Source organism: Erythrolamprus reginae, chromosome 7 (genome assembly GCF_031021105.1).
Source record: "Erythrolamprus reginae isolate rEryReg1 chromosome 7, rEryReg1.hap1, whole genome shotgun sequence".
Classification (NCBI taxonomy): domain Eukaryota; kingdom Metazoa; phylum Chordata; class Lepidosauria; order Squamata; family Dipsadidae; genus Erythrolamprus; species Erythrolamprus reginae.
The window spans coordinates 25402551-25428290 of NC_091956.1; the positions used below are offsets into that span (position 1 = coordinate 25402551).

Here is a 25740-nt window from a genome sequence, read left to right on the forward strand (position 1 = left end):
ATTGATTGGATAGCACTTGATTGGCAGATGACCCCGGCATATCGCGGTGCCTCTGATTTGCAATTCTTCTTCACTTGGTTCTCACTGAGTGCAGGTCACAGAGGGCTTCAGAACTTTGTGGTGACTGGCTGAATGTGCGTGAAACATGAGCAGGGAGACTGAAGACGCACCAGGCAGGCAGCCTGTGTAAGGAATGCAAGAGAAACACTGTGTCATGCATGTTTTGTTAGACACGGAGTCACAACAGAGAGGAAAACTGCTTTCCTGGAGTGTAAAGAACAGCAAGATCCGCTTCTTGACTTGCAATGTGACTGCGCCGGCTTGCAGCTTGTGCTGTGTGTAATTGACAGAATACGTTCAGTCACAAAATCCCCAGCAGTATGTTTAAAAGCCATTTACCCACCATACCAAAGCAAGTAACTCTGTTTACAAGTTCCATTCTGCTCTCGTATTGAAGTCAAAGCGTGGTTTTGCTCCTCTGAAGGTTGGTGTCCTGTGGCCAGAAGACTTATTGCTGTTTACAAAAATTGACCGAAATTCCTAATTCCAAGCAACTTTCGGCTGTGCCTAGTTTCATGATGTGGTCTTAAAGCACTTTGTATCATTTCGAACTCCAAAGTTTTCTTTTCCTATTCCTCCATTTTTCCCTGGGCCACTAATTAGTTCTTTACTCTTGTTTTTAAGGCTCATAACTTTTGATGTTTAACTGATTTAGAAACATAGAAACATAGAAGTCTGACGGCAGAAAAAGACCTCATGGTCCATCTAGTCTGCCCTTATACTATTTTCTGTATTTTATCTTAGGATGGATATATGTTTATCCCAGGCATGTTTAAATTCAGTTACTGTGGATTTATCTACCCCGTCTGCTGGAAGTTTGTTCCAAGGATCTACTACTCTTTCAGTAAAATAATATTTTCTCATGTTGCTTTTGATCTTTTCCCCAACTAACTTCAGATTGTGTCCCCTTGTTCTTGTGTTCACTTTCCTATTAAAAACACTTCCCTCCTGGACCTTATTTAACCCTTTAATATATTTAAATGTTTCGATCATGTCCCCCCTTTTCCTTCTGTCCTCCAGACTATACAGATTGAGTTCATTAAGTCTTTCCTGATACGTTTTATGCTTAAGACCTTCCACCATTCTTGTAGCCCGTCTTTGGACCCGTTCAATTTTGTCAATATCTTTTGGAGGTGAGGTCTCCAGAACTGAATTTAATGGCAGATGTGCTACAAATCACTAGGGCTTTTCATTCCTGCAGTTCAGATAATCAGATACCCCTATTGGCTAGAGAGACCTCACCCCAAGATTTTTTTAGAGATAGAATCATGATAATCTTAAAATGACATCTGAATGATTGGGAACCCATAATTATTCTCCTTCAAGGCCTCAGGTATCATTTGGGTTCTTGCTCTGTAGCCGGCTCTCCAACCTTGGCAACTTTAAGACTTGTGGACTTCAACGCCCAGAATTCCTCAGCCAGCTGCTAAGGAACTCTGGGAGTTGAAGTCCACAAGTCTTAAAATTGCCAAGGTTGGCAACTCCTGCTCTATAGATCAGAATTATAAGGCTGCTTCTGCTATAAGCGAATGGGGGAATGCATAACACTAGGGGAATACAAAAGGAAATTGTTCTTTTTTTAAAAAAATAAACTTTATTGGTTTTTAAAAAACATTTTCTTTACAAACAATGACATAATTATACTTTTAGTAATTCTGCATTGGTTCATAACACAGAAAGAAAAATAAACAGTCACATATCTGTATTTCATCACAATACTTTTGTTCAAGAATTATTTATTTAATTCAATATATATTTATTTTTCGGGTTATGTTGACCTGGGAACCTGTTCTCTTTGTACAAGAGGGAAGTTATTTTTACTACACAATGGGAAATAACATTATTATTTTTTCTCTTGTACGCTTCACATCTTAAACATATGAGCAATCCAATATTGGCTACTGCTGAAGAAATATGCCAACTCCTCAATTCAATTCAGAGCATTAGGTTTTGATTCACCTGCATTTAATAGTCACTGGCCTCCAGAGCAGTTGGTCCTAATTTACATCAGAGAGGCTATACAGACAAGGCAATTTTCCTTGTTAAAGCCTATTGTATCATTCCAACGGTGTCCTCCCGATGGAGCTGAAAAGACTTCGGTGCCTGCGCACTTCTCATGCAATGATGTGCAAAATAAAGCAATACAGCCTCCCTTTACACTTTGCAGGCTACAGGTCGGCTCTTAAAGCAACTTTGATGTTACAGGGATGTCTATTGGGTATGGTCAAAAAGCTGAGGACAGCGATCACAATGGTAGCAATAGCAATTGTACTTAGACTTAAATAGCACATAACTGTGCTTTTACAGTCCTCCCTAAGCAGTTTACAGAATCAGCATCTTGCCCCCAACAATCTGGGTCCTCATTTTACCCACTTGGGTAAGGATGGAAGGCTGAGTCAACCTTGAGCCTGGTGAGATTTGATCTGCCAAATTGCAGGCAGTCGGCAGGCAGAACTGCATTCTAAGCACTGTGCCATAACGGCTCTTGCAATTAAACATAAAAATGGGTACAATTACAGTTGTCTAACGTTTTTATGTTTAGGCACCTTCCATTATTAAAAGTGTGATGCAAATAAAAAACAGAACTTCACTTGCACTGTCGCAACTACTTTTTGACCATACCTTGCGTGACACTCGTTGTATCTGAAGCATTATCAAGGCAAAGCATCCCTTCCAAAAGGACTACCAAAAATTTTACTACCACACTGTAGACGTGGCTTATGCAGGACGCCCTGCATTTTCTTTCAACATCTTTCAGTGCAAATTGGGTGCTGTGGGATGGAGCTCCATTTTCGCTACCCCATTGCATTCCGCCCCCCTCGGTCCGGGCAGTAGCCCACTCCTGGTTGGAAGTTTTAAAGAAGAAATTGGACAACTATTTCTTTGAAATGGTGCAGGGTTTCTTGCCTAAGCAGTGGGTTGGACTAGAAGACCTCTAAGGTCCCTTTTAACTCTGTTATTATATTCTTTTCTAATATCAGTAGTTCCATATGACTTGTTCATGTTTCTCCAAAATTTTCCTTCCCTTGGGGTCAAATGCTCCTGGTTCGCTCGTGCCTATCGGTCGTCGGAGAGGTGGTCATGAAAGGGCTGCAAGGCTCCATCCACCCACCGGGACACCGCCACTTGGGTTCTTTTACCCTCTGCGCATATGCAAAGTATTCTGTGCATGCGCAGAGTGTAAAAGAACGCAAATGGCGGCATCCAGGTGGGTGGCCACAGCCTCATCTCCCTTCGTGACCAGTTGTCTGACAACCAATAGGCACGAGCCAACCGGGAGCATTTCACCCAGGGGTAGGTACTGCCCGGAATGGTTGGGAACGCCGTTCCAGTGGCGGAAATGGATCGCCTAGACTAGTTCCATTTCCACCGGATGTGCACACATTATGCACACGCAACTAGCATGATTCCGATAAAAATTACCTGTTTTTTGCTTCTGTGCATGCACGGAAGCAAAAAAATGGCAATTTTTGCCCAAATCTTGCTGCCGCAAGGACGTCCACGCAGGATTTCAGCTGCTGCACATGCGCAGCAGCCGAATCTCACTGTGGCACCTAGAGCAGCAGCTGGGGCCACCAACAACAGCGGCTTGCTCGAGCTCCAGCCGCGTGGCTTGCTTTCTGCTCTCCCGTGGCCCAGGCAGATGGAAGCAAAAACCCAGAAATTGCATGTCCTCCCGTGAGAATCTGGGCATGCGCAGAAGCCGAACCCCGCAATGTGAGCGCCTGCTCACTCGCTCCTGGCCCCATTCTAGTGGGGCTGGGAATGGTAGCCCGTCATTGATTTTACTCCTGCCCTCCCTCCAGTTTCTAGACTTTTGCTTTCAAAAATCTAGAGGAACTTGCTTTCAATTTAAACTTGCTTTAGAATTTATTCATTGGATTTATATCTTGCTTCTTATATACCTGCTTAAGGTAGTAGTGCTCCTTAAAGTTCTTCCTTCCCAGCAATAATCCTTTGTGGAAGGTAGGACTCAGACTCCATAGCTGATGATGGAATTACAATCTGTGTCTCCTTATTGTTACTTCAATTAGTATATTACACCAACTCTCTGACGAAGAGGTTTTTACATTTCTTCGCAGTGGACAGCTGTCATATTTTACAATTTTGAATTTGTGATTTGTAAAATAGGAATCCGTCTCTTAATTTTCTTCTTTCTGCATAGAACCGTGGATTTTAATTCTGCTGGTTCGTGTTTTAAAGCCGTGTTGTCAAGTCCCTGTTATAAAACACTTGTGCTTTTGATATTTTCAATAGTTAAACTAAGTGGAAATGTTCACCCTTTTCAGAGTAACGGCAGGCGGCATTATCCTCACTTATAATTGGTTTTGATAGATACTATAGCAGAGATGGCAAACCTTTTTTGGCAAAAAGGGGAGCAGCAGGGGTGTCATGTACATGCGTGCCTACACCCATAATTCCATGGCCCCCCCTGCGCATGCGTGCGTGACACTCTCGGCACATGGTGGCACACCTCTTGTTTGCTCCCCCCAGGTTCCTAGAAAGGCTCTGAAGCCTAGGAGAGCAAAAAAAAAAAAAAGGGAACTTCCTGTTTAATCTGAAGCTGGCAAACGGAACATTTCCAGCCTCCAGAGGACCTCCAGGCAGTATTGGGTTCCTACCTGGATGGGGGGGAATGGCGCACTGGTAGCGGAAATGGAGCTGCACATGCACAGGAAGCAACCTCACAAGAGGACGCGCACGCACATGAGATTTCAGCGATTTTTGATTATTTTTTGCTTCCATGCGTGCACGGAATATTCATTCATTCATTCATTCATTCATTCATTCATTCATTCATTCATTCATTCATTGGATTTGCATGCCACCCTTCTCCAAAGACTCGGGGCGGCTCCCAAGATACAATATAAAACAATACGTACAAAACAAATCTAATTAGTTAAAAACTACAAGCTAAAACCCCAGTATATTAAAATCAATCAACCAATTCTTTCACAACCATATATCATGTTTATTGGTCAGGGGGTCGAGATCTAATTGTCCCAGGCCTGGCGACATGAGTGAGTCTTGAGACTCTTGCGGAAGGCGAGGAGGGTAGGGCAGTGCAAATCTCCAGGGGGAGCTGATTCCATGGGGCTGGGGCCCCCACAGAGAAGGCTCTTCCCCTCGACCCCACCAAACAACATTGTCTGGTTGACGGGACCTGGAGAAGGTCAACTCTCTGGGACCTAACCGGCCCCTGGGATTCATGCGGCAGAAGGCGGTCCTGTAAGTAATCTGGTCCGATGCCACGTAGGGCTTTATAGGTCATCACCATATTCAACATGGTATTGAATAGCAGCAAGTGGGATCCGCCATGTTTTTTTGTTAAGTGGGAGGTTAAATAAAAAATTGGAAACAAGCGGATAAATTGCTTTGACATTGATGGGACTGATGCATGAACCAAAAGTTTGCTTTTGCTGTAAAGTCACAAAAAAGACAGGTTTATAGGGGTTCTCATAATGCAATGCATCTTTGTTTTATTTTTGGTATGAATGTGCTGTTTGGTTTTTAAAATAATGATAGGGTTTTATATGTTTTTTTAATATTAGATTTGTTCCATTACTATTGTGTTTTTTATTACTGTTGTGAGCCGCCCCGAGTCTTCGGAGAGGGGCGGCATACAAATCTAATAAATAATAATAATAATAATAATAATAATAATAATAATAATAATAATAATAATAATAAACAACCATTAACTTGTACTGTTATACCATTGAAAAACAAAGCATTGTAGAAACATTTTGGTAAGCTAGTTCATAGCTAATGTGCAGAGCAAGCTCGTCTTTTATGCTACTATAGTTCAGAAATCAAAGTGCAGGCTTTGACAATTATTTTAGAGTTGACCAATGACATTCTCTTATTCGTGACTGGTTAGCTGCAAACTGCTTATCAATTCTTGATAATGCAACTCAGTGATGGGATCTAAATCCCATTGCTACTGGTTTGTGCTTGTGCACGCATACGCAACATTTCTGCGTATGCGCAGAAGCATCAGCAGTTGGAGGGCGGAGACTGTACCATACCAGTCTCAACCCACTGCTGATGCAACTAAACCTAGATAAATTATTTTTGCCAATAATTTGATGCAATGATGAAAAGCATTTCTGAAATCAGTGACAATTTTTAAAAAATCAGCTTTGTAAGCCTGTAGAGATATGTATCTGATCGGTAAGAAAAAGGAGAAGGAAGAAGTTCAAAATTTATCAGTGTACATCTGTTTCTTTCTTTTTTTTTAGAGTTGAATAATAGGTTACATAAGGGTTTTTAGCTTTTAGAAAAAATGTATAATGAGAGGAAGGAAGCACTACAGCTTAGCGTTGAAGATAATAGAGATATTGTTTGTATTAATTACTTGAAGGAAGATTAAATTAAAATACAAGAAAATTGGTTTATCTGGATGACAAAATTAGAAAGTTTGGCAATATGGAAAAATGATGTATACCGAAATCAAATAAGTATGAATTTAGAATTTTTTGTGACTATATACGTCTTACTAACACGATACTGCCTTTTATTGTAACAAAAATTAGATGGTATATTATTGTATACGGAGAGAAAAATAATATATATTTTTTTTACCCAGTAATACAATCTATAGTAAAGCTAATGAAAATTAGTAATTTGCCATTTATGGAAGAACAAAGTGCTGCTTTTTATTTCTGCCCTCTGCAGATATGACAAATGGTTAGTAATACATTTAAGAAGTATCTGGAAGATTTTTTTTGTTTCCAGCATTCTTATTTTTACATCTATAGAAATATATAGACACATTTAACTCAGTGGTGGGTTTCACTTACATTTGCTACCAGTTTGGGAACGGGAGCGTGCAGGTAAGCTTTGCACACCTCCAACTCTTTTGTGAAGGCACAGAGTGTTTTTTGATGACGTCCGAGCGGGTAATTGGAGCCTCCCACTGCCTAAAAGCAGTTGGTTATGACCTATAAAGCCTCTTCATGGCATTGGACCAGAATATCTCTGAGACCGCCTTCTGCTGCATGAATCCCAGCGACCGATTAGATCCCACAGAGTCGGCCTTCTCCGGGTCCCGTCAACTAAACAATGTCGGTTGGCGGGCCCTAGTGGAAGAGCCTTCTCTGTGGCGGCTCCGACTCTCTGGAACCAGCTCCCCCCAGAGATTAGAACTGCCCCTACCCTCCTTGCCTTTCGTAAACTCCTCAAAACCCACCTTAGTCGTCAGGCATGGGGGAATTGAGATATCTCCCCCGGGCCTATATAATTTATGTATGGTATGTTTGTAGGTATGTCTGCTTAAAAATGGTTTTTTAAAACTATTTTAAATTTTAAATTGTAAATTATTAGATTTGCCATGAACTGTTTTTATTGTGTTGTGAGCCGCCCCGAGTCTACGGAAAGGGGCGGCATACAAATCTAATGAATGAATGAATGAATGAATGAATGAATGAATGAATGAATGAATGAATGAATGAATGAATGAATGAATAAATATTCTGCCTTTTTTAATATTGCCTAAAATATTCTATTCCCGTAGGAGGGGGCATAGGTGCTACAGACTGTTGAATTAAACAAGCTAGGAGGCTTCTGCTTTTCCCAGCTAACAGCTAAAGAAATGTCTCAAGCCGTTCAGGTTATTCTGTTTTAAAGCACGTGGGATCTTCAGCTAGTTCAGGGGTATTAAACTCAAGGCCCGCGGAGTTCTTAGATCTGACCCACAGAACTGCCCTGGAAATAATGAAGGACTGGCCTACGGTGCCTCTGGCAGTGAAAATGGAGCTCGGGAGGGCCATATGCAGCCCTCTCTGCCTCTATTTTCGCTGGCGGAGGCGGCAGGAGGATTACCCCCAGCCCCATCCGGATCACCACAGATGTCCCCAGACAAGAGTGATGTCAAGCTGGCCGCGCCCACCCCAGCCACGCCCAACCGAGTCACGCCTGTACGCCCCCTCCCCCCGAGGGTCAAACACAACCCTGATGAAGCCCTCAATGAAATTGAGTTTGACAACCCTGAGATGGTTCGATTTGCAGCATCCCCAAAATAGTCCTTAGGTTCATCCATGTATTCCAGGAGTTGTATTGATTACTAGTCAGCTTCTGGGTGTCATTTGAGGAGGTAGCTCCAGCCCTGAATGGCTCGCAGCCTGGATATCTTCAAGACCTAAGTGCTAAAGCCCACTGCAACAATATCGCCAAAAAAGCCTCTAGAGTTGTTAACCTGACCCTACGCAGCTTCTGCTCAGGCAATCTCACTCTACTCACAAGAGCCTACAAAACTTTTGCCAGACCCATCCTTGACTACTGCTCATCTGTCTGGAACCCATATCACATCTCAGACATCAACACCCTTGAAAATGTCCAAAGATATTTCACCAGAAGAGCCTCCTCCACTCGAAACAGAATATCCTACGAAAATAAACTAACAATCCTGGGCCTTGAAAGCCTAGAACTACGGCGCCTAAAACACGATTTGAGTATTACCCACAAGATCATATGCTGCAACGTCCTACCAGTCAATGACTACTTCAGCTTCAACCGCAATAACACAAGAGCACGCAACAGATTCAAACTTAATACGAACCGCTCCAAACTTGACTGTAAAAAATATGATTTCAACAATCGAGTTATCGAAGCGTGGAACTCATTACCGGACTCAATTGTGTCAACCCCTAACCCCCAACATTTCTCCCTTAGACTCTCCACGATTGACCTCTCCAGGTTCCTAAGAGGCCAGTAAGGGGCGTAAATAAGTGCACTGGTGTGCCTTTCGTCCCCTGTCCAATTATCTTTCCTTTCCTTCACCTATCTTATATATTCTCTTCCTTTCATATATCCTCTCCTCTAAGTTCACTTTCACCCTCTTTTATTATTATCACATGTCTATTTTTCTTCCTATGTATTTGTATATTGGACAAATAAATAAATAAATAAATATAAATAAATAAATAAATAAGAGTAGCTTCTCTAAGTTGAGTCTGTCCATCTGCTCAGTTGGAGTGGAGAGGATTTTAGATCTGATAGAGAGCCTTTTGCAGGAAGCTCAGTTTGAGTTCCCTCTCCAGATGTCACCTGCCTCTGGATTAGCCACCATATTTTTTGGAGTATAAGACACACCTCCCTCCCTCCTAAAAGAGGGCAGAAATGTTGGTGTGTCTTATACACCAAATGCAGTCATTTTTGGCCTCCTAAAGCCCTACTCCCATATACCATTTTTTTGGGGGGGAAATGGTCCATTTTTTGCAAATATTGGGTGTGCAGAGGGTTTGGGAGGTCTGCAGAATGCTCCTGGGGGTTGGGGAGGACAAAAACGGTTTTTTTTTAACTTACCTGTTTGAAATCTTGGTGCCTCTTATATACCAGTGCATCTTATACTCTGAAAAATATGGTACCTCCGTGATTCAGATCACCCCTGCCTAATTCTTCTGAAAGACCATGAAAACCTGGCTATTTGGGGAAAACATTTGAAGATTTTGCTGCCAAAATGGGGACACATCAGAGCCTTATGTTCCTGATGTTAACGTTTTCATTTTATGTTGTTTATTAGCCACCTGGAATCTTTGGAAAGATGGAGTCACATAAAAGCTAACCTACTCACTAACTGGGTCAATTAGCATTCAAAGTAAAAGTGGGCTACTTGTGCAATCTTAAAGATTGCTTTTATCTACTTGCTTTATAAATGATTGCCTTTGCACCGTGAAGTATACAGGTCAGTCCTTAAGCGAGGGCTACATGTATACTTCATGAGATGTTTTTCAAAAATCGCTTTTATGTTTAGTTCAGGGTTTTTTAATGCCTACATTTAGGTATGGAAGGATTGAAACATTCATTTTTATACATTCTGCCTACGTTTCTCTTCCCTTCTCCCATTTGACAACACTAGAGTTAAAAATCTGCATTAAAGATAGAACAGAAACAAGTACTGGAGAAAATACAGTGGGTATTTTGTATAGGCAGTTCTGTGTTAGCAAAAACTTCAGAAGAGAAGGATTTAAGGGTAGTGATTTCTGACAGTCTCAAAATGGGTGAGCAGTGTGGTCAGGCGGTAGGACAAGAAAGTAGGATGCTTGGCTGCATAGCTAGAGGTATAACAAGCAGGAAGAGGGATATTGTGATCCCGCTATAGAGAGCGCTGGTGAGACCACATTTGGAGTACTGTGTTCAGTTCTGGAGACCTCACCTACAAAAAGATATTGACAAAATTGAACGGGTCCAAAGACGGGCTACAAGAATGGTGGAAGGTCTTAAGCATAAAACGTATCAGGAAAGACTTAATGAACTCAATCTGTATAGTCTGGAGGACAGAAGGAAAAGGAGGGGACACGATCAAAACATTTAAATATGTCAAAGGGTTAAATAAGGTTCAGGAGGGAATTGTTTTTAATAGGAAAGTGAACACAAGAACAAGGGGACACAATCTGAAGTTAGTTGGGGGAATGATCAAAGGCAACATGAGAAAATATTATTTTACTGAAAGAGTAGTAGATCCTTGGAACAAACTTCCAGCAGACGTGGTTGGTAAATCCACAGTAACTGAATTTAAACATGCCTGGGATAAACATACTGTATATCCATTGTAAGATAAAATACAGGAAATAGTATAAGGGCAGAGTAGATGGACCATGAGGTCTTTTTCTGCCGTCGGTCTTCTATGTTTCTATGTTTCTAAGAGGCTTTTAATAAAGGAGACAAAATGAATGCATATTTTGCCTCTAGCTTGAGTTTTTAGTAGGATTGGACACATTAAAAAAAGAAAGAAAGAAAGGTGAGAATATTTGGATTACAGTGCACACTCAATTGATTCAATCATTTTTTTAAAAAAATGAGAATATTTGGATTTATAACACACAATTGACCCACTCCCTTATACATAAGTAGTGCATGCATTTATAAATAATCTTCATTAAACTCTTACTAAATTCATAGGTTTTTTTTAAAAAATAAGCTTTTTCGTGTTGTTTTTTCATAGCTGTATCAAAGGTAAAGGGAGGAAAACTAGAAAAACATCCATTCTTTTAGGCTTGCCATCCAGCTTCTTCTTTCATGGTTTTAAATAACTGGAAAAGAAGGGAGCAAATTTGTTTATTCAGTCAATTTGTCCAACAAATTGAAATGGAATTAGATCAAAAGATCAAAAGCAACATGAGAAAATATTATTTTACTGAAAGAGTAGTAGATCCTTGGAAAAAAACTTCCAGCAGACGTGGTTGGTAAATCCACAGTAACTGAATTTAAACATGCCTGGGATAAACATATATCCATCCTAAGATAAAATACAGGAAATAGTATAAGGGCAGACTAGATGGACCATGAGGTCTTTTTCTGCCGTCAGTCTTCTATGTTTCTATGAAACATGTTTTTTATTGAAAATGCAAGATCTTTGAACATGTAAGACTAAATGGTGGGGGGGGGGATTCCTTTTCTCCCAGAACATGTTGAAGTAGTTCTTTCAGCCAGCGTTAATAAAAGCATATTATGTATTAATTAAAATGAAAAAGATATTAGAACTAGATTCTTATTGTATAAATAAGGCCCATGTTGCAATATGAAAGCATCTTTGCCAAGCCCTAGCAAACTCGTATAGGCTACGCTATACACATTTATCAGTGCTGTTTTGGATTTGCAGTGATGACTTATGGCATCCTGTTTTGCAATAGCTCAACAAAGCCAAAGTTAAGTTTTAGCTTTTCTTCACTTAGCTCTAAAAGGAGAAGCATATTATATACATTTCTGGTTAATTGGTTTTAAATCTCAGCAAGTGCCTTATTTTCCATTAGGCTGGCATACACTGTGTCTATTGATCTTACTCTTATCAAAACAGAGGGCAGATGCTTTAACATGATTTTCCACAGTAATATGAAGATCCACAAAGATGGAAAGATTAATAGCTGGCCTATAATTTGATCATGCAGTAGACAACCCTAAGGTATTTTATAAGGTGTTACTACAAAATTCACCCCCATACCTGTCAACTGGCATCATCCAGGAGATTAATCTGCGATCACTACATTTTTGATGGCGATTGCTCTACTGTTAGCTCTTGTGATACTTGTTTGAATTCATAAATTGAGATTCTGTTAAGTGATTTTAAGTACAGTGTTTCCTCGATTTTCGTGGGTTCGAACTTCGCAAAAAGTCTATACCACGGTTTTTCAAAAATATTAATTAAAAAATACTTTGCGGGTTTTTTCCCTATACCACGGTTTTCCCCACTTTATGACATCATATGTCATCGCCAAACTTCCGTCTGCCTTTAATAAATATTTTTTTAATAAACTTTAATAAATAAACATGGTGAGTAATAATCTGAATGGTTCCTAAGGGAATGGAAAATTGCAATCTAGGGGTTTAAAGTGTTAAGGGAAGGCTTGTGATACTGTTCATAGCCAAAAATAGTGTAATTACTTCTGCATCTCTACTTCGCGGAAATTCGACTTTCGCGGGCGGTCTCGGAACTCATCCCCCGCGAAAAGCGAGGGAACACTGTACTCATATTTATTTTGAGGGAGCATCTTTTTGGATAGCAATGAACTGCGTTGGTTATTACCTATAAAGCCCTCCATGATTTAGGACCAGATTATTTATGGGATTGTCTTCTGCCTCATACGCCCCAGCGACTAGTTAGGTTGCACACAGTCAGCCTTCTCTGGTCCTGTCAGCCAAGCAATGACAGCTGGCGGGACCACAGGGAAGAGCCTTCTCTGTTGTGGCCCCGGTCCTCTGGAATCAACTCCACCCTCCGTACCTTCTGAAAGACGCTGAAAACACAATTATGCTGGCAGGCCTGGGGCCGTTGAGCAATAGTTCTTCGCTCCGGCCAGTAGTATGAATGAGTGATGACTGTATGACATTTATATCGGGTTTTAAATTTTTACTGTTTTATTCTATATACTGGGGTATTTTAACTTTGTAATCATTTTTATTGCTGTAAACCGCCCTGAGTCCACTAGGAGAAGGGTGGCCTATAAATTTGAAAAATAAATAAAAATAAAATAAATACAATAAATAAATTGTACGTCACTTGTTTTAAGTTGTGGGAAATTAGCATTGTACCACTTAGAGCAGAGGTGGGAAACGATGGCAGCTTTATGGCCAGTGGAGTTGGAGACCCCTGTCCTATGTGGGTCATGCCCACCAATTTTTTTTGTCTTTTAATTATCCCACAATCCCTTACATGGGGGTGGAGTCGGGGCAGCTGAGTGCTTAGTGGTCAGATGCCCTTCTTGTCATCAATGCAGAGTTCGCAGCTGATATTTACTCACTGTGTCCAGAAAGAGAAATATGTGCCACTACCTAGGACTGAACTCATAGCCTCTTGAATGTAAGGCAATAGCTCCACCTCTAGGCCACCGCTATGCCCATCATTTATACAGTCAGTATAAGATTATATGGCCCCTGGTCCTTGCAGCTGGCCTTTCAGAGAACAGAGAACAGGCACACTTTTAGTGTAAATCCTTTGCCTACCCGTGACATCACTTGTACTAACCAATGAACTGAGAACTGAGTCAATGTTTTAATGCACCATAAATAGTTCAATGGACACAGTCTATACAGTGATCCCTCGATTATCGCGAGGGTTCCATTCCAAGACCCCTCACGATAATCGATTTTTCGCGATGTAGGGTTGCGGAAGTAAAAACACCATCTGCGCATGCGCGCCCTTTTTTTCATGGTCGCGCATGCGCAGATGGTGGAGTTTGCGTGGGCGGCGGGGAAGACCCAGGGAAGGTTCCTTCAGCCGCCCAGCAGCTGATCTGCTCGGCAGCGCAGCAGCAGCGAGCAGACGAAGATCGGGGTTTCCCCGCCGCCCACGCAAAGGGGAAACCCCGATTCGGCTCCTCGCTGCTGCCGCGCTGCCGAGCAGATCAGCTGCTGGGCGGCCGAAGGAACCTTCCCTGGGTCTTCCTCGCTGATGCCCCCGCTCGCCTGCCCGCCGCCCGCCCGCCGCCCGCCAGCAAGAGGGGGTGAGATAGAGAAAGAGAGAGAAGGAAAGAAAGAGATGAGAGAGGGAGGAAGAGAGTGTGAGAGAGGAAGAAGCAAGATAGAGAAAGAGAGAGAGAAAGAAAGATGAGAAAGGAAGGAAGAGAGTGACATCATCGGGTGGGAAAAATCGCGATATAGCGTTTCGCGAAGAACGAGATCGCGAAAATCGAGGGATCACTGTATTGAGATAGTGGTTGCTGCCATGTTTCCCCGACCCTGTCTTATATTTCTTTGAACCCCAAAATAAGCACAACCCTAACAAGGAGAAATGGTGGGGACAAGCTGCACATGAATTTAAATATTTTGGGGGAGGGCTTATTTTTTGGGGGGAAGGCTTATTTTTAGGGGAGGGCCTATTTTGGGGAAATTATTTATTTTTGGAGGAGGGCTTATTTTCGGGGAAATGGGTAGGTGCTCATAAAGGCAAGGCTTCATATTGATACACAAAAACAAGACCTGAATTACAATTTGCCATCAGTTCTTACTTTATAAGCAGGCGAGGGTTCCTACTCACCACCACTACCAGTGTGGGTGCATCCCAGCGAGATTTTGCTTCAGTGCATGTGGAAATCCCTCTCTTGCGTGCATCCCCTTGCAAAATTTTGCTTCCAGCGCATGGTTTTCGTTAGTGGTGCGCAGAGTGGCCCGTACTGGTAAGGAACCCGCTACTGATGATAAGGCTGACTGCTATCATCCTTGCCATTCCTTTAGGAAGATGAGCAAAAAGTCATGCCTAATGCCACAAAAGTCGAAATAAAGCCTTTCCTCTTTCAGATTTATACCACTGAAGCATTCTTATTGTTGAAAATAGTCTTCCACCATTTCTCTAAAGAAGTGTCTCAATCATCTAAACACTAAAGGATGAATATTTTTAAATATATATATTTATTATGTTTTATCAATGGGAATAAAATACAAACCGGAAACCCCCCCAGAAAAATACATGTACATCCAAAAATAACAACACACATTAAAAAAGAAAAAAATATGTACAAAAAAGGGGAAAAGTTATCCAAACATCCAACATTAAGCATAAAAAATTCACTCCAGCAGGACACTGATTGTTTTTAAAGTCCTGATAAATTATCCTCCCTTTACAAATAGTTATACATTTTCTCATCCTTATTAACAAGAACAGATATTTCAGATGAGGAGGCCTCTTTCTAATAATCATATTGACCCAATATCTACTATTTATAAAAAGTGAAGAGGAAAAACCCCCACTGCAGTGTGCACATTTTTAATGATTTTTTTTTTTTGCAAGATAGGGTTTTCAACTGCAATATACAGAGGGACAGTGGTACCTCTACCTAAGAACGCCTCTACTTAAGAACTTTTCTAGATAAGAACCGGGTGTTCAAGATTTTTTTGCCTCTTCTTAAGAACCATTTTCTACCTAAGAATCCGAGCCCGGAAAAATTTCCTAGGAAATTTGAGAGTGGCACGAAGGCCCGGCCAGTTTCCTGCCATTTCCCCTTTAATCCTGGCCATCTGGGCTGCCAGAGGAGACTTTCGGGGGCGCTTAAGGAGGCTTTGGCAGTCCAAAGCGAACGAAGCATTTTCCTTTCTCTGGGCGCTTGGACAGGGAATAAACCTCTGCCAGTGCCCAGAGAAAAGAAACGCTCCCTTCACTCTGGGCAGCGACTGTCTTCCTCTTCTTCCTCCTCCTCCTCTCACCAAATTTCGAGCTTTCGTTTTTTTCCTAATGGGTTTGCACACATTATTTGCTTTTTACATTGATTCCTATGGGAAATATTGCTTCTGCTTACAATTTTTTCTACTTAAGAACCTGGTCATGGAATGAATTAAGTTCTTAAGTAGAGGTACCACTGTACTTTTATTGTCTAAATATTTCCATAGGCCTCTGACTGGTTTGGACTTCCATCTTTTTTTGGCTATCTTCTTAACTAAGTTTTTCTTAGCCCAGAATGTTTGCAAATGAAATGATGATGAGCCTTTACATCTATTTGCCTTGTTGTCTGCAGATAAGAAAAAGGGCAGTAAATTTCAGCCCTTCAAAAAGTTGTTTGGAAGGAGGAAAAAACGAGAGGCCTCGCCAGATCGTGAGACCGCAAAGTTGAAGGCGAGCAGTTCCATCGGAGACGTCTGTAACAGTGCGCTGTCGTCTGATGAAGAGACCAACAATGGCTTGAGGTAATGAAATTTTGGCATGCTGTCATTGCTGACTTGAATACATGCATGAGCAGAAGCAAAAATCACCAAAATCTCTTGCGCGCATGCATCCCCTTGCAAGATTTTGCTTCCTGTGCATGCGCAGAAACAAAAACACACTGGGACATGCGTGCACACAAGATAACTGAAGCTGTGTGTGCAGCGATCGGTACAGATGCGGGGTCTCAGACAAGTGATGACAAACCTATGGCACGAGTGCCACAGGTGGAATGCAGAGCCATATCTGCTGGCATGCGAGCCGTTGTCCTTGCTCATCTCCAATGTGCATGGGTGTGCTGGTCAGCTGATTTTTGGCTCACACAGAGGCTCTGGGAGGGCATTTATGGCTTCCAGAGAGCCTCCGGGGGGGATGGAGGAGGGTGTTTTTATCTTCCAGTGGCTCCAGTGAAGCCTTTGGAGCCTAAGGAGGGCAAAACACGAGCTTACTGGTGTTCTGTCAAGCTCTCTGGCAGAATCCTCCCAAAAATTCAGATACAAATTTCAGACACATGCACATTTGAAAATTCAAAACAATGTTCTTTATAATGAAAATTCACTTAAACTAAGCCCTCTTTTTGTATAGAAAAGAGCACTCATCTCCAAACAAACTGGTAATTTGTACAAGTCCCTTATCAGTTCTGAGATACTTAGCTTGCAGATGTGAGGCAATTCACAGTCCTTCTTCTTTCACAAAGTGAAACACCCTTTGCTCTGCTTTAGTTTCAAAGCGGGGAAAAAGCAACACACCAAGGTCGAAGTCAGTAAGGCAGGCACAAAACACAATGATCAGATAATCCTCCACAATGGCCAAACCCACAGGCTGCTCTTTATAGCAGCCTCACTAATTACCACAGCCCCACCCAACCACAGGTGGCCTCATTTTCTTTGATAATAATATCTCAGTTGTTGTTGCCTATGCATCGCTCTCCGCATGCGTGGCTGTATCATTAACTCTTGTTCTGAATCCAAGGAGGAGAGAGATAATTGATCTCCTTCTGAGCTGTCTGCCACACTCTCCTCCTCCCTGTCACTCATGTCTTCTTGGTCAGAGGAGCCTTCATCAGCAGATTCCACCGGGAGCAAAACAGGCCTGCAGCATGTGGATGTCTCCCCCACATCTACAGTCCTTGGGGCAGGAGCTGGGCCAGAGCTAACCACAACAACTGGACCCACCAGAAGTTGGGAAACAGGCTGTTTGTGGACTCCAGAGGGCCTCTGGGAGGGGGGAGAAGCTGTTTTCACCCTCCCCAGGCATTGAATTATGGGTGTGGGTACTCGTGCATGCACAACAACGCATGCCCACACTCTTTCGGCACCAGAGGGGAAAAAAAGGTTTCCCATCACTGTCTTATGCCGTACCGGTAGCAACCCGCTACTGCTCATGTGTTGATTTTGCTGATGTCAGTCAAATCTCAAATTGGTAAGAAAATGCTATAATCACTGGTGGGTTCCTAACAGTTCGTACTGGTTTGCTTGAACTGGTAGCGGAAATTTCCCCCTGTCGCCTAACTGGCAACAATGGCCGGCTGGTCACGCCCCCAAACCTGTCCTCCGGTTACTGGCTGGAAATGAACCCGCTGCACATGCGCAAAGGCTTCTATTCATGCGCAGAGGGTAATTCCGACATGATATTGTTATATTGTTATATACTGTTTTATTACTGTTGTTAGCCGCCCCGAGTCTGCAGAGAGGGGCGGCATACAAATCCAATAAATGAATGAATGAATGAATAAATAAATAAAATGATGTAGGCATGCGCATGTGAGTAAAGAGAGTATACCCGCACAAAACGAGCACTTCTGACATGATGCAAACTGGTAGAGAAGGTAAGTGGAACCACTGGCTATAATGATACCATTACCTACTACAGTGATGGCGAACCTATGGCACAGATGCCACAGGTGGAACACAGAATCATATAGCTCAGCTCCAACATGCATGTGTGTGCCGGCCAGCTGATTTTTGGCTCACACAGAGACTCTGAGAGGGCATTTTTGGCTTCCAGAGAGCCTCCAGGGGGATGGCAGAGGGCGTTTTTACCCTCCCCATGCTCCAAGGAAGCCTTTGGAGCCTGGGGAGGGCAAAACACGAGCCTACTGGGCCCACCAGAAGTTGGGAAACAAGCTGTTTCCGGCCTCCAGAGGGCCTCCAGGGGGTGGGGGAAGCTGTTTTTGCCCTCCCCAGGCATTGAATTATGGGTGTGGACACTCACGCATGTGCAATAGTGCGCACACATGCTCTTTTGGCACCCGAGGGAAAAAAGGTTCGCCCTCACTGACCTACTATATCACTTAAAGTAAATTTGTATGGTGGAACTGTTTACATAGACCACAATTGTTGCAGGTTGCTGTAGTATAGAGGCAGTTATTTAATAAAAAATAGAAGCAACAATCAAAAGACTAAAAAGAATCTGCTTTGCAAGACACAATTGTATATTAAATTTCTAATAACATTCTATTGTTAATTTGTCCTTGGATGTGATAATCGCTGTGGTCTAAGGAGTATCCTGGCAACAGTTGTCATAGCATTACCATGCCATTTAAGGGCTATTGAGCACATAGTGGGAGCTTGCTCCAAGCATATATATTTATTCTTGCTTCTTTTCTTTTCTAAGATATGACAGGATACCAATAATCACAACACAACCTTATTTTTGAATAGTAATCTTAGAAAAGCATCCGTATCCAGGCCCACCCATAACATTATTCATCTTTTGCGTTTTCTCATTTCTATTTGTACATGCTTCGACATGGGAGTGGGAGGCAGATTCCTGCACTCTAAAAATAGGTGATAACAACTTGATCTTTTTGGAACGATCGTGTTCTTGGAATTGTGCAAAGCACAGTAGGACCACAGCACAGTTATATTGCCATATTTGGAATCCTGTTTCTAATGTAGATTAAATTCAATTTAGAATAGAGCCAGAGGTCCTCTAGTCCAACAACCTGCCCAACCAGGAGACACTATACCATTTTAGACAAGTGGCTGTCCAGTCTCTTCTTAAAAGCCTCATAAAAACATAAGAAGAGCCATGCTGAATCGGGCCAAAGTCCATCGAGTCCAGCATTCTGTGTCACACAGGGGCCCACCAATTGCACTTGGGGATCTTGGGCAGAAAGAGAAGGCAAGACCCTCCCTTTCCCTTGACCCCCAACAAATGGTACCCAAGGGAATCCTGCCCGCCTCAACCAACATAGAGGCGGCACTTGGACATCCGCTTCAATAACCACCGATACACTTGGCATCCATGAATCTGTCTAATCCTGCCTTGAAGCTATGCAGGATGCCAGCTGTCATGACCTCTTCTGGAAGGGAATTCGTCGAGTAATGGATGAAGCACCCACAACTTCTGAAGGCAAGCTGTTCCACTGGTCCATATCATGATCAGGTCCATATCAGAAAGATGCTTATAAAAGGAAGGGGACAAAAATACAACTACATGCAATAGAACTCTTCAGAAAGCAAGATGTAGTCCTCCAATGAATTTCATATTACAAATCCAGAGAATGATGAGCACCAGGACTTGTGTGTAGTTGCAACAAATCGGGTGTCCTCATTTTGTAGAAGAGAGCTTCTAAACCTCAGCAAACTTATACGTGTGGATTTCAAATCCCAGAATTTCCCAGTCATCAGGAGGAAAGATATGGAAAAGCTGTCACCCACACAGAGATGGTTATTCTATAGAGTCTAGATCCTATTTCTGGTAAGTCCAGCTAATTGTCAAGTTATAAGAGTGAACGACTGTTCGAAGTTATATCAGTGCGAGAAAAAAGGACTTATGATAGTTTTTCACATTTGCAACCATTGGCATCATCCCCGGAGTCACATGAAAACTAAGCCAATATAAAACTAAATCCATTATACATGCTAAAATCTAATTTAACATACCTAAAAGCCCATGTCAATAAAACCATTCAATCACATTCATCCCTATCTCTGCCATAACGTGGGCTGGAGCAGAGTGTCTATATTCCACAGCCCCCAGCCTGCCAACAAAGATGTGTCTTCAACATTTTTCCCAAAGGCCAGGAGAGTGGAAGGAGTGTGAATCTCTGGGAGGAGTTAATTCTAAGGGGCTGGAGCCACCACAGAGAAGGCTCTTCTCCTAGGGCAGTGATGGCGAACCTTTTTTTCCTCAGATGCCGAATGTGCAAGTGCCCACACCCATAATTCAACCCTGAGGAGGGCAAAAACAGCTCCCCCCCCCGAGGCCCTCTGGAGGCCGGAAATGGCCTGTTTCCCAACCTCTGGTGGGCCCAATAGGCTCATGTTTCTCCCTCCTCGGGCTCCAAAACTTTCACTGGAGCTGGGGGAGGGTAAAAATGTCCTCCCCCATCCCCCTGGAGTCTCTCTGGAAGCCAAAAACGCCCTCCCAGAGCCTCTATGTGAGCCAAAAATCAGCTGGCTGGCACACACATGCACGTTGGAGCTGAACTAGAGCAACTGCTCGCATGCCAGCAGATATGGCTCCACGGGCCACCTGTGACATCCGTGCCATAGGTTCGCCATCACTGCATTGCTTGGCTGATGGGACCTGGAGAAGGCAAACTCTGTGAGCCCTGACTGGCCTCTGGGATACACGAGGGAAGAGATGGTCCCGTAGATAACCTGGTCCTAAACCCTGTAGGGTTTATAGGTAACAACCAACAAATGGAGCAAAATCTACTTAACAAATTTTTCACTTAGCAACAGAAATTTTGTGCTCCATTGTGGCCGTAAGTCAAGAAGTACCATACCAGTGGTGGGTTGCTACCAGTTCGACCTGGTACAGCAAACCAGTAGCGGTGGCAGCTGGATGTTTGGCCCAGTCACCCGGATATCATAGCACTCCCATTCCCAAACCAGTATCAAAGTCAAGTAGAACCCACTACTGTATCTATAGCAACCCTCATAAGCATTCATCAATTATGATCAAGCTATAGTGTAGAAGAGGCCACAGTTTGCCTCTAATGCCAGATAATGAGCTTTTTGAATAAACTGCTTCTACAGAGCTGTTCCTTTTCATATTCACTAGATGTTCTTGTGGCAAATGTTTAAGCCAAAGATGCTCAGTCTCTTTCAAGTCAAGAATAGTGATGGGCGAACTGAACCCGCACAATTTGGGTCCGTACCGAATTTTGCGGTGTTCGGTATGACGAACACGAACATGAAATTTTTCCAAACTTCAGGCAAAGTTCGGGGTTGTGTTCGGCGTTCGGAGCTTTGACGTCACTGGCAGGTTGCTAAGGACACCAAGGCGATCACTTCCTGGATTCCATGGAATCCAGGAAGTGATCACCTTGGCGTCCTTAGCAACCTGCCGGTGACGTCAAAGCTCCACCCCCGGAATCTCTTCATGGGAGAGATTCCCCGTTCGGGTTCGGTTTGGGTTCGGCCAAATTTTGCGTAAAATTCAGCCGAACTTGCCAAACCCGAACACCATTGGGTTCGCCCATCACTAGTCAAGAACCATATTTGTCTTTTAGGTCACACATGGAAGTTGCAAGCAGCAAAGAAATGGGCAGGGACAAGGCAAAATTACAATGGGGTTGAACATAATCAGCTTTAAATACAGTTAAAATTGAACAAAATTCATGGCATAGGGCAGTGATTTTCAACCTTTTTTGAGCCATGGCACATTTTTTACATTTACAAAACCCTGGGGCACATTGGGGGGGGGGGCAGCTAAAAAAAGTTTGGACAAAAAAAATTCTCTCTTCCTCCCTTTCGCTCTATTTCTCTCTCCCTCCTTCTTTCTCTCCCTTCTTTTTTTCTCTCTCTCCATCCCTCTTTCTTTCTCTCTCTCTTCCTTCCTTCCTCTTTTTTGCTCTTTCTCCCTCCCTCCCTCCCTGTCTTTCTCTCCCACCTTCCCTCCCTCTCTTTCTTTCTCTCTCTCTCTCTCTTTCTATCTATCTCTTGCTCTCTCCCTTGCTTGATTTCTCTCTCTTGTTCTCTTTCTCTCTCTCTTGCTTTCTTTCTCTCTCTTTCTCTCTCTCTCTCTCTTTTTCTTTATTTCTTTCTCTCTCTCATTTTCTTTTTCTCTCTTGCTTTGTCTCTGTCTTTCTCTCTCTCTCTCTCTCTCTTTCTTTCTTCCTCTCTCTTGTTTTCTTTTTGTCTCTCTTTCTTTCTTTCTCTCTTGCTTTCGCTCTTTCTCTCTCTTGCTTTCTCTCTCTCTTGCTTTCTTTCTCTCTCTCTCTCTCTCTCTCTTGTTTTCTTTCTCTCTCTGAGCTTCGCGGCACACCTGACCATGTCTCACGGCACACTAGTGTGCCACGGCACACTGGTTGAAAAACACTGGCATAGGGTCATCAGAATTGGTCTCCATATACCAAGACATTTTCCTTTCGTAATGCAAATTATCAATTGGCAGCAGCTTGTATAGGAGCTCTGGAATTAAAAACAGATGCATACCTATTATTTAAGCAGTGAAAGTAAAGGTATAATAAATCAATTCTTCTCGGGAAAATATGAATTATATATTCAAAGACATTGAAAAACAACCTGGTTGCTGGGGAGGAAAAAAGAAAGAAAATCAAGCAGTAGTAGCCCATTGTGTTGATAATTTAGGACATGCCTAAAATCCTATGTATCCAATTTGTTTTTCAGGTCTCCCAGTTATAGCATGGGAACAAGGGCCTTCTCCCATGAGAGTATTTTTATGCCTGATGGGCGAACAGAGAGCGAAGAGTCGATTCAAGCAATGTCACAAGACAATCTCGTTGGCAAAGTCAAAACTCTTCAGGTAACGATGAGCAAACTTTGGTGCTTCCATGTAACCGTTTGAATTTTTCTGCTTTCTGATTACATCGTATACATCATAGATGTAATTGCATTTTATTCATTCATTCATTCATTCATTCATTCACTCATTCATTCATCCATTTGATTTTTTTATGCCGCCCTTCTCCTTAGACTCAGGGCAGCTTACAACATGTTAGCAATAGCACTTTTTAACAGACCCAGCATATTGCCTTCACAATCCGGGTCCTCATTTTACCCACCTCCGAAGGATGGAAGGCTGAGTCAACCTTGAGCCGGTGGTGACATTTGAACCACTGACCTGCAGATCTAGCAGTCAGCTTTAGTGGCCTGCAGTACCGTACTCTACCCACTGCACCACCTCGGCTCATGGTCATAAATAAATAAGGGACTCTAGAGCAGGGGTTCTCCAAACATTCCCCAACATGGCTGGCTGGGGAATTCTGGGAGTTGAAGTCTACAAGTCTTAAAATTGGTCAGTTTGGAGACCCGGGCTCTAGAGGTCAGTTGGAAAGGAGGAAGGAAATGAAACACTGTCCACACTACCAACCAAAGGGAATATTTGTAGCCCAGGGTTGAGCTTGGTGCTCTCTGAGCTTGGCTGTATGGTTGTGTGCTCTATGTCTTTCAGCACTTTCTATTATTATTGCTTTTCAAAACACTGTCAATCTATTTACTAAGTCTGCACTACTATTAATCTTCTCATCGTTCCCACTACCCATCTCCTCCCACAAATGACTGTATGACTGTAAATTTGTTGTTTCTATTCTTACAATTTATATTGGCTGAGTCCTAATATGATTTGATGGCTTATTTGTACACGAACTATCATTAAGTATTGTACTTTATGATTCTTGACAATCTTTTCTTTTATGTACATTGAGAGCATGTGCAGCAAAACAAATTCTTTGTGTGTCCAATCACACTTGGCCAGTAAAATTCTATTCTATTCTATTCTATTCTATTCTATTCTATTCTATTCTATAGAAACATAGAAGATTGACGGCAGAAAAAGACCTCATGGTCCATCTAGTCTGACCTTATACTATTTCCTGTATCTTATCTTAGGATGGATATATGTTTATCCCAGGCATGTTTAAATTCAGTTCCTGTGGATTTACCAACCACGTCTGCTGGAAGTTTGTTCCAAGCATCTACTACTCTTTCAGTAAAATAATATTTTCTCACGTTACTTCTAATCTTTCCCCCAACTAACCTTAGATTGTGCCCCCTTGTTCTTGTGTTCACCTTTCTATCAAAAACATTTCTCTCCTGAACCTTATTTAACCCTTTTACATATTTAAATGTTTCGATCATGTCCCCCCTTTCCCTTCTGTCCTCCAGACTATACAGATTGAGTTCATTAAGTCTTTCCTGATACGTTTTATGCTTAAGACCTTCCACCATTTTTGTAGTCTGTCTGAAGTGATGTAGGTTTTCCTGCCTAAACAAGGGCTTGGACTAGATCCCTTCCAGCTCTGTTATTCTATTCTATGCTATTCTATTCTATTCTGCTCTCTGAACTAGCTATTTATTCATGAGCTTCTTTTTAAATAATAATAATAGTACATCATATCATCCTTTCTCCAGGCACTTATAGGAAAATTCATTCTGTGAGCAAGATAAAACCTTTTTTAACCCAAGTGATTGGAGACTCCAGAACACTGGATAAAGGATAAATAGTGCACCACTAAAGAAAAACAGTGATTAAAAAAAGTTTATGCCAACTTTCTGTTTAGCAAATCAACTTTTAACTATCATTGTGCTATTTTAGCATTACAATAATTGCTGGGATTAGTCTGTAGTTAAATAGCACGTACCAGCTAAAATTGACAAAGAGCAATAACATAAGGACATAAGGAATAAAAGGGTTTTTTAAAGCCACAAAAGGAAAACATGCTTGAAGCTCAGCATTGCAATGGAAAAAGGATGGATACAAAACTATCTTGTCTGTTCCTACCCTGAAAAAATGGCTGTTGGCCAATTCTGGGGGTGGAACAACTGAACGAGATGGATAAGTCCTCAGTTGGTTTTTTGGTTTTGCTGGTGTCGTTGTTTATCTCCGATCAACAGCTAACCATCCCCCTACATAGGATGTTTTGTTTTATTTATTTATTTTGTCCAATACACAAAGAGGGTTTAGTGGGTATATATCTATATACACATAGTAAAATACATGATGAAGGTTATAGAGGAGATACTCGTAGTAAAATATATCTAAGAAATAATAGAAAAGAAGATATAGTAATAGAACATATCAACGAAAGAGTAGAAGAAGAGATATAGGAATAGAAGAAAGGTATAGGAGATATAGGAGAGCAATAGGACAGGGGACGGAAGGCATTCTAGTGCACTTGTACTCCCTCCTTACTGACCTCTTAGGAATCTGAATAGGTCAACTGTAGATAATCTAAGGGTAAAGTGTTGGGGGTTTGGGGATGACACTATGGAGTCCGGTAATGAGCTCCACGCTTCGACAACTCGGTTACTTAAGTCATATTTTTTACAGTCAAGTTTGGAGCGGTTAATATTAAGTTTAAATCTGTTGTGTGCTCTAGTGTTGTTGTGGTTGAAGCTGAAGTAGTCGACGAAAGGCAGGACGTTGCAGCGTATGATCTTGTTGGCAATACTTAGATCTTGTTTAAGGCGTCTTAGTTCTAAACTTTCTAGGCCCAGGATTGAAAGTCTAGTCTCATAGGGTATTCTATTTCAAGTGGAGGAGTGAAGGGCTCTTCTGGTGAAGTATCTTTGGACATTTTCAAGGGTGTTAATGTCTGAGATGCGATATGGATTCCAAACAGATGAGCTGTA

General features: G+C 42.1%; 1 protein-coding gene across 2 annotated transcripts in view; it reads left to right on the plus strand.

The window, feature by feature from the left end:
• CRACD (capping protein inhibiting regulator of actin dynamics) overlaps positions 1–25740 on the plus strand; it is a 209351-nt gene that overhangs the window by 128699 nt on the left and 54912 nt on the right. For both annotated transcript variants that reach the window (XM_070757216.1, XM_070757217.1), the window contains exons 3-4: positions 16005–16173; positions 22777–22912. In XM_070757216.1, the coding sequence (XP_070613317.1) occupies positions 22793–22912 (120 nt within the window). In that variant the 5' untranslated portion in view covers positions 16005–16173; positions 22777–22792. The remainder of the gene's footprint in view (positions 1–16004; positions 16174–22776; positions 22913–25740) is intronic.